The following is a 10,056-nucleotide window of genomic DNA, read 5'->3' as shown; positions in this document are numbered from 1 at the left end:
AAGAGCCTTCTTCTTTTTGTACTTGCTCCCCTTTTTCAGTAAAGGGCATTCAGCTCTTATGTGACCCGGTTTCTTGCACTCGTAACACCCAATCCCCTCGTTTTCCCTTTCCTTACCTTTGTCCTTGCGGTAGAAATTTGAGGGGCCTCTCCTTTGATGATAGGACTTCTTGTGGTTGATGAATCTCTTGAACTTGCGCACAAGAAGAGCCTCACCATCATCTTCCTCATCCTCTTCTTCGTCACTGCTGCTACTGCAAGATAAGTCCTTGTTAGATGAAGTAGATTTTAGAGCTTTTACCTTTTTCTTATGGGAGGACTCTTCCTCGTTGTGTTGCTTCATGGTTAGCTCGTGCGTCATTAGGGATCCAAGAAGCTCCTCTAGTGGTAACTTGTTCAAGTCCTTGGCTTCTTGGATTGCCGTCACTTTAGCTTCCCACGACCTAGGTAGACACCGAAGGATTTTTCTGACAAGATCACTGTTAGTATAGCTCTTGCCAAGGCTTTTTAGGCCATTGACAATGTCTGTAAACCTAGTGAACATGCTAGTGATTGTCTCATTAGAATCCATTCTAAATAGTTCATACTTATGAACCAGTATATTTATTTTGGATTCTTTAACTTGATTTGTGCCCTCATGGGTCACTTCAAGTCTATCCCAAATCTCTTTTGCAGAGTTGCAAGTAGAGACCCTATTGAATTCATTTCTATCTAAGGCACAATAAAACACATTCATAGCTTTAGAGTTTAGTTGTGCCTTCCTCATGTCATGTTCATCCCAATCCGTTTCTAGTTTGGGTACCTTGACACCATCTACATATATGGATGGGATGTATGGCCCATTTACTACAATAGTCCACATCTCATAGTCTTGGGCTTGGATGAATATTCTCATCCTAGCCTTCCAATATGAGTAGTCAGACCCATTAAAGAATGGGGGTCTTTGGGTGGACTGACCCTCAATGTGGGAAGATCCAAATGGGGTTGTCATTTCGATCTTTTACTCTTGGGTGGAAGAGTTTAGGCTCTGATACCACTTGTTGCCCAGATAGACAACCCAAGAGGGGGGGTGAATTGGGTTTTAAAATAATTTAGATAATTTAAAATGTTATGGATGATTAATTAAAAACTATTGCAAGTTATTTAATTAATTACTATGTGCTGTGAGTAATATGAAATGAGAAGAAGGAGAGACAATCAATCACAATCACAAGTTTTATAGTGGTTCGGAGCTAACCCTTGCTCCTACGTCCACTCCCCAAGTCTCACTTGGGAATTCACTATAATCCCCTTGGATTACAGCCGGTTGTTTTCCAAGCTCACAACCAAACTTGTTGTTTTACGAGCTCACAACGAACTCGGTCGGTTTTCCCAGGCTCACCGACTAGAACCACCTCCGATTGTTTTCCCGGGATCACAATCGAACCCTTACACACGTTGGTTTTAACTCGGCTCACCAACCAACCTCAATCCCCTTGATTCAATCCCCGATTGAACCAAGTAAATACAAGTTGTAAAAAGAAAACAGAAAATGAGCTTCTCAAAAAGCAGATGAAAACAATATGAACAATAAATGAAGTTAAGAAGCCTCGAACGCTTTTAGATTGGAGATGAGGAATGGCTTCTTAAACTTCTGGTCTCCTCTTGAAAGAGTAGTCGACTTGAATGCAGGAGAAGGAGGCTTTAATTGCTGGGAAGATGTAGTTGGAAGCAGTAAATGCAGATCTTCCTCTTTTTCGTTGAAGAGCACGTTGCGGAGCTTGAATGCTTGATTAGTTGGAGTGAAATAGTTGTTCTCTCACTTGCTACAGTCCTCTGTGGCTATTTAAGCCAACCCCTACGGAAACTAGCCGTTAGAGTGCTTTTTCTGCCCGTTCTGAACACTTTGCGCAGCCTGACAATATGACCGTTGGTGGGTTGGAGTCGACTCGCGCGATCAGGAGTCGACTCAGCTGTAGCGGGAGTCGACTCAAGCTTTTCCGGAGTCGACTCGGCAACTGTTCCAAATTTGAATTAAAGTTGCCTTCACGACTGGGAGTCGACTCGTCTTGACCTAGAGTCGACTCGTCAACTTCTGGAGCTGACTTGGCAATTTTGGAGTCGGCTCATCCACTGAAGTCCGTGGATCCAATTTTGAATTTTGTCCACTCGAGTCGACTCGACTGTCCTGGGAGTCGACTCGAATCTCAGAGCCCGAACTTCCGATCCTCTGTCTTTTGGCTTGTCCAGTCTTGGAGTCGACTCGAACTTCCTTGGAGTCGACTCGGCTCTCAGTTTCCGAAAAATGGTCTTCTGCCTTTTGACGTGAAGCTGTCTTGGAGTCGACTCGAGCTGTCTGGGAGTCGACTCGAATCTCAGAGGCAGTAACTTGGTTTTCTGTCTGTCTTGGGGTCGCGGTGTCTTGGAGTCGACTCGCGTATTGCGGGAGTCGACTCGAATCTCAGAGTCCATAAAATAGTCTCTGACTTTCTTTGTGTACCGCTGAGAGTCGACTCTTGCTTTCTTTGGAGTCGACCTGTCAACCATCGGAGTCGACTCGCGTTCCACTGGAGTCGACTCGAATCTCAGACCTGAAAACTGCTCTCTGACTTTTCTGCCTGTGACTGCTTGGAGTCGACTCTTACTTCCCTGGAGTCGACTTGGTGAACATTGGAGTCGACTCGCGCACTTCAGGAGTCGACTCGTTGACAGGTTCTGAGTTGATCCTTTCTGTTCTTCTGTCTGTTCTCAGTCGGAGTCGACTCGTACTCATCTGGAGTCGACTCGAGCTCGTGCCAGTGAACTTGATACGCTTGGAGTCGACTCGTGATACTCGGAAGTCGACTCGAGTCTCAGACATTGGTTCAAACAGACTCCTTAACTTATCCAACAATTATGAACCAAGTCTTGGGACACTTAGACAGGATTTTCACTGAAACACTCAATTGAATTTATTAGTAATTAAAAGATATACTCAAATGCTTTGAGCTCATCAAAATCAAATGGGGTTTTAATCAATCACTCCACAATTGATTTTGATGAGTACAAAATGTTTAAATATGATACTAATGATTTTGTATTCTTAGAGTAATTAATTTGTTTTATAGGAAGCTTAATAAGGTTGAAAGTTTAAAGAAGCATGGAAAAGCCTAGAAGAATAAATTTCAAAGTCGGAGAAGTTTTTCAAGAGTTTTGAAAGTTCTTGTAGTGGATGAATCGACCCTGGAGAATTATAAGTCGACTCTTGTATAGCTCGAGTCGACCCCAGCACAAGTCGGATCAACCCCAAAATGGACGCAGACAAAAAATAGAAGCAGTGAAAAGCAGTTCTTTCGTGAGTCGACCTCAAAGTTAACCTGACTGATCTTCGTTCCTCGGGGCACAGACTCTCTTGGAGCAATCAATCCGGTGGGGCCAGACGCATCGTCGGCAGACTAGATCGAGCCTTAGTTAATCCTGAGTGGATCCAAAAGCTGAATGCTTCCAGTGCCATTATCTAAAATGAAGAACATTTCCCACCAAAGGATCAGTCCAATAATACCACTCACTGGTAAATAGCGCAATACTTCTTCGTGAATCTTAGAGAAGGATTTCCCGCGGCGCAGCAGTTCTTCCATACCAACTTAGCTGCCCGGCGCAATCTTTCCATTTTCGATCTGATCCATTCATTCGTAGAGCGCTGCTGTGTACGAAGATTGTCAAAGGCTCGCACTTGTTCCATCCAGCCCAGCCCGAAGTCGTACTATTCTTGTTCTCACTTATATGCGGTTTTCTGAGTTCTACCTTCCGGTACGTTTTTCAAAAGAAAAGTGGATTTTCTCAGACCAGCTATCTTTCGCAAGGGCAAGACGAGGTTGAATTCTTAAAGAAAATATATAAAATGGAAAAAGTGCACTTTTTGACTACTACTTTAATTCATTTTTTCCACAATTCAAAGTGAAAAAAAAAATATTTAAGAAACTTATTTTCTTCAAAAGAGTAGATTCAGAAGTGCATCCCATGTCTTTCTTGGTTGGACTCGATCAAATGCAACTGACTATTCTTTTTCGATTTGAGGCGATCGGTAATTATTTTGAATATGGGAGTGGGTCGGCCATAGAAAGCATTCTGGTTTCTTCTTCAGTGAGGCATTAACGAATCTCACATTGATTGAAGTGTTTGATCTTCCCCAGTCAGTCAAAAGAAGAGGAGTAAGTTAATCGGGGAGACAGGTTTGCAATTGGCTATGGAGAGTCGCTGGTTGTGCCCCTGGGGTGAGGTCAAGCAGCGATACCTAGGACGAGCTGACAGGTACTCCTTATAGTATAGTCACGGGTCAGAACTGGTGTTCTACCTGAATTTGGTTGCCATTTTAAGAAGGCAGAGTTTCGGAGTGTCATATCCCGTGTCTTTCCTGCTCCAGTTCTTTATGCCTTCGTTCGTTCCTTTTCTTTTGTTGTCCCCAAGTTCTAGGCCTGTTTTGCTGCTGTGCTCCCGTCTTTCTTTTTTCTATCTCGTCGTTAAAGTGCTCCTACCGAAGCTGCTGCGTCTACCTGTCCTTTTCTTTTAGTGCTTCGACCCGAAGCGATAGCTTGACGCTAGTTCAGTGGATAAGATGGCTGCGCTCCAACTCCTCAGAAGTGCGGCCCACTTGGTGTCGGATCAGCTCGACAGGTCACTTAATAGTCTTTCGCGGAGTACCCCAAGGTGAGTAGGGTTGGTGAAATGATGCAAAAAGGTGAGTACCCTACTATGACCATACGAGAATATAGAGCATAACAAAAATAAGCACTTTCATGAGTCAACCTATAAAGAAGTCGAGTTGATCCCTAAAGAAATCGAGTTTATCCGGTTGCGCTTGACAATACTAACGATTAGTTTTTCTATGAAACTAAAATGGCTATTTTCACTCCTAACGGCTATTTCAGTCTCTCTAATGGCTAAAAACATCTTTCAACTATTTTTTAAAGATAAGAATGCATGAGACACTCAAGGAAGAGACGTAGTGAGAATAAGTGAAAAAAAATAAGAGAGCATTAAGTGTGAACCTTCAAGATCACATCTTCCACATATCTAAAGCATTAACTGCAGAGCTTTCAAGTTTCATTCAAGGCCAACACTGCTTTTACAAGAGCTTCATTAAGTCTCAATCAGCTCATTAAGGAGCTTTAGTTGTTTTAATTGAAAAACCTTATTTTCTATTGTAACAAGTTTTAAGGGTTGAAACGTAAAGAAAGGTCTATCCAAATTTTGAGTTGAATTGTATTAAGCTTAGGAAAAGCTTGGATAAAGGGTAATTTTGGTACTAAAAAAAATCAACTAGGTTGGTTGTGAGCCAATCTAAAATAATTTTGTTGTAATTTTAGAAAGATTATAGTGGAATTTTTAATAAGTATTTCTTGGGGAGTAAAAGACAGCCATTATCTACATTATAATCATGCCTAATGATTTTGGAGTGGATTCATTGTGAGGCAAATAAGCATTATCGGGACGTCATGGTAAATACAGAGAAACCTTGTAGTAGATTTACAGTAATGGTGCCCTTTTATTCTGTCCTCTCAACCTATGCAGAGGCGACACCATAGCTATAAGGGTTTGATAGAACCAATGAGCGTCTGGAACCAGATGCTTAAACAAAGTTGTGAACACAAAAATTTCTCCATAAAAATGTTCTCCTCCTTTTTTTTTCCCGAGGGAAGGGTGCTTGTAAAGGGGGATTCTAATCCCAATATGAAGGATGAAGAGCAGACCCAAAAGTATCAGCATTTATCAGACAACTAAGGATCTAATCAATTTTCTCATTGTTTCAGAATATCCCCAGTTTTAGAATAGATTTTTTTGGACCCTAAAAAGAATTATCCCCACTTTTATTGCACCACTATTAAGTGAGATTAGTCAACCAACATGTGATCATCAGAGAAGAGTCCATATCTGAAAACGGTATTTAAGATTTATTTCGTTTTTATCACATAGCACTCTCATCAAGATACAAGAAGGTTTATTTCTTCAAGTAACAAACCTCAAATCTGATAATAGACAAGTTTTGCATCATTAAAAATTTTACAGTACGCATTCTTCAAAACCTATCTCAAAAGTCATGCTGCACCAGCGTTGCACTCTTCTTCCAGCTTTTCCACTACCTGAGCCTGCTCGGCTTCTTTGATCAGTTTCACAATATCTGCTTTCTTGGCTAGTAGGGCTTCAACTTTGGCATCGATCTTTTCTAGCTTCTGCTTCAGCTTCCCAACATCGTTGATCTTCTCCTTTCCGTCAAGCTTCCTTTTCTTCTCTCTCTTGTCCTCCTGGTCTTTATCTTTCCTTTCACTTATTTCACCATCCTTTTGTTCTTTGCCTTTATCCTTCTTTTCCTTGGCTTTGTCTTTCTTATCCTTTCCCTTATACCCTGCCTCTTTCTCTGCTTTCTCTTCGGTTTTTTCTGGCTCTCTATCCATGTCTTTATGGTCCTTTAAATCATCTCCAGCTGTGATATCCCTTGTGCTGTTCAGTACTTCAGCTGATTCACCTTTCTGCTCCAGGTCCTTCTCCTTTTGTTTATTCTCCCCATCTTTGTTCCCCATTTCATCCCCTTCTTCCTTTCCCTTCTTTTCCTTTTCCTTTCCTTCATTTTCTTTTTTCTCTACACTCTCTTCATCTTTTACCTCTGACTCTTTGTCTCCATCCTTGCTCTTCTTTTTCTTCTTTTCCTTTGTACCCTTGTCCTTCTTATGTTTCTCCCCCTCATCTTTTACCTCTGAATCTTTGTTTTCATCCTTGCTCTTCGTTTTCTTCTTTTCCTTTGTATCCTTGTCCTTCTTGTGTTTCTCCTCCTCATCTTTTACCTCGGACTCTTCATCTTCATCCTTGCTCTTCTTTTTCTTCTTTTCCTTTGTATCCTTGTCCTTATTATGTTTATCTTTTTCCTTTTCTGGATCTCTGACCTTCTCTTCAGCCTCCAAGTCTCCATGCTTTCCTTTCTTCTCCTTGTCTTTCAATTCTCCAGCTTTATCCTTCTTCATCTTCTGTTTTTCTTCAGCCTCTTCCTCTGCATCATTTTCATCTTTTTTAGGCACTCCATCTTTGTCCTCCTTTTGTGCCTTCTCTTTTTTCTTTGTTTCTCCCTCATCATCATTCTTTTTGTCATTTTCCTTACCTTTCTTGGACTCATTATTTTCATCCTTCTCTTTATCCTTGGTGGCTTTCTTCAACTTTCCATCTTCGCTCTTCTCATTTTCCTTCTTCTTTACCTTTCCTTTATCCTTTTCTACCGTCTCCCCTTCTTCCTTCTTTTCCTTCAAATCTTTATCTTTCTCATTTTTCTTCTTTTCCTTTTCTTTATCCTTTGCCTCCTTATCTTTCTTCTTGGCTTTCTTTTCACTCATTTTTCCATCTTCATCTTCCTTATGTTTGTCTTTTTTCTCTTTATGCTTTTTCACCTTCTTGACTTCATTCTTGCAATCTGCATCCTTGTCTTCTTCATGCTTGACCTTCTCTTTCTCTACTGACTTTGATTTCATTTCAATTTCAATCTCCTTCTTCTCTTCCTTTTCTATCCCTGGTTCCTTTTCTTTGTTTTTCATTTTGATATGAAATTCCTCCTTTAGCTCCTTTTCCTCTATTGCTCCAGCAGAGCCACAACTTTCCTCCATTTTCGAAGTGCTTGATTGGTTTGAGTAAATAAATCACTTCTTTAACTAATTTCAGAATACCTGAAAGCAAACCAAAACATGTTTGAAGAAATTTTCGTTCCTTACACTTAAATATGACAGAATTAAACAGATCGTTAATTAGAATTTCCTATCTCTGCAAAACATTACAATTAAAGGTTGGTTTTTAAAGCTCATAGTATTGATCAACTTAATTTTGACTAGGTGAACACCACAATCAAGTAATAAATAAACAATAACTAATAGAACCATGTCTCATCAACTACTCCTTTACATCAATGGCTCCATGTCATTTGATTGTCATTCTATTCCACTTTCAGATAAATGGAAATTTACATCCTCAAAAAAAAGGTATAGTTAAAGAAGTTGTGCTGCCACAGATATTTTCTTTACTCAGGTCAAGCATAATGAAGTCAGTCATTGCAAAATACAAACTGCAAACTTTATGCCCAAAGATTAGTTCTCAAAGACAGACCCCATCGTAACATGTCCCACAAAGTTCCACACTCCCAAATAATCAGTTTGAAATCAATTATTTTAGAAGAGATTTAGGTAAAAAGTGTATTTGAAGCAGATTATCATTATGAGACCAGCACGAAAAACTAAAAGAGATTCAACATAAAAGAACAAGGCCCAGATTTCAATATCCCTAATAAGTTGAGATAGCATCAGTCCCTTATCTTAAGATCAGATGCTTTAGGCATGTCATTGTCCTATATAGCATAACAGAAGCCCTAGCATCCAATTTGCAGGATCCGGTCAATAACTGCTTTTATGTGATATGAACAATAGCATACTAGACATGAGGAAGAGAATATAAGGTCACTAGAATCTAAAGTGTCTGATCCAAGTCTTCACATTTTGGATATTTGATATTATCACCCCTGATGTATAACCAGATATAAGGTAACTAGAATCTAGCGTGTCTGATCCAAGTCTTCACATTTTGGATAATTGATATTATCACCTGATGTATAACCAGATTCTAGAGATGCTGCCCATCATTATAATGTCATTAGATGGCATGCATATGGCAAGAGGCATACAAAATAAGCTTGTAACTGAAACTTTATAGCGATAACTCGTGAGAAATCCTTGTTTCCATCCGATTACACCACCAAGAGCAGTTCTATATAGCTAATCATCTGAAAGTTAGGATACTGAACAGGATTGAGGAAACCATGATGGAGTTCTAATTTTACTTACAATAGAACATGGCAGTTGTATAGCAATATCGAAGGATTTCAAAGGCCAATGTCTTCACTATCTTGATGGTGACTCTTACCAAGATAAACTGATTTATAGGTTAATCTCAAACAAGTCTGAAGATTTAAGAATGAGATCGGCAAATACGGTGAAAACTTCCGAGCAACGGTTTGATATCTAGGGGAAAAAACTCATTTTAATGAGTACCGGAGAACTTAGCAAATGCATTGGTTTTTTAATGACCAATATCCTTCCAACTTTCCCATAGAATAACAATCTACATACAGTTTTTGTCATATCGCTGACTGCCGAATGGGACAAGAACCAAGCAACATCAAACAAAACGAAATTAGGTGATTAGATCCATACCTTCTGGGGTGGTTTATCCACCGTTTTGCTCAAAACAGATTAGATCCGCACTTGCTCCGCACCCACGCAAGTAAGCATTCATACTCAGAACAACAACAATGAAAGGAAATAATAGAGAAAAAAAAAAAGAAATCGAATTTTACATGTATATAATGATTCTTATTTCACAGATCCTAACTTACAAACAGCATCAAACAGAGTCCATAATTATATGCCCTATAAGCAGAAGACAGAGGATCATGGTTGACATGACAACTTCCAATTAGACCAAATGCATCCAAGGAATTTTAGATTTGCTTCATACAGAGGAATTTTAGACCAAAGCGTCTCCATCTTTCAGAATATAAGCGATCCCATTCAAAATCATATCCCAAAATTGTCTTTATAGAACAAAAAAATAAATCAAATCTTTCTTCGGAGTAACCACCTGATTACAGAATGCTACCAAATCCAATCCGAAATATCAACAATTAAACAGATTCAGCGCAAAAGAGAGACAAAAATCTGACCTTTTTTTGGGAAAGGCGGCGACAAAACCCTTCCAGCGAGAAGTACCCGAAGAGCTTCCGTCCCAGCTCCGAATCCAGTGTCGCCGTCCCCTCTCCCCTTCCCCTCCCTTATAAGCGGTATCCAATTTTTACCAAAAAAAAAAAAAAAAAAAAAGCGGTATCCAAGGGTCGCGAGAAGGAAATGTCAAAACCGTGGGCCGTCCGAGGGGCGGTGCCAGGTTTGACACGCGGCACAGGCTTGAAAGGCGGTGTAGGTCGTCACTGGTTTGATTTGGGTCGATGGGGATGATCTTTTTTACATTAAAAAAAAAAAAAAAGTAGATGATCTTTTATTTTTTAATTTATTTATTT

General features: G+C 39.9%; 1 protein-coding gene across 1 annotated transcript; it reads right to left on the bottom strand.

Moving 5' to 3' along the window:
* Positions 1–5,885: 5,885 nt before the first annotated feature.
* On the bottom strand, positions 5,886–9,843 carry LOC103697728 (transcriptional regulator ATRX homolog). Its single transcript, XM_039126043.1, has 2 exons — positions 9,706–9,843; positions 5,886–7,663 (listed from the first exon to the last, which is right to left on the bottom strand). Exon 2 carries the CDS (start codon positions 7,601–7,603, stop codon positions 6,053–6,055), a length of 1,551 nt encoding a protein of 516 aa, XP_038981971.1. The 5' UTR covers positions 7,604–7,663; positions 9,706–9,843; the 3' UTR covers positions 5,886–6,052.
* Between the last annotated feature and the right edge of the window lie 213 nt (positions 9,844–10,056).

This window comes from Phoenix dactylifera, chromosome 4 (genome assembly GCF_009389715.1).
Source record: "Phoenix dactylifera cultivar Barhee BC4 chromosome 4, palm_55x_up_171113_PBpolish2nd_filt_p, whole genome shotgun sequence".
Taxonomy (NCBI): domain Eukaryota; kingdom Viridiplantae; phylum Streptophyta; class Magnoliopsida; order Arecales; family Arecaceae; genus Phoenix; species Phoenix dactylifera.
This window is presented reverse-complemented; position numbering and strand designations above follow the sequence as displayed.

Coding starts and splice junctions, on each gene's coding strand:
- LOC103697728 (XM_039126043.1), bottom strand. CDS start 7,603: ATGGAGGAAAGTTGTGGCTCTGCTGGAGCAATAGAGGAAAAGGAGCTA.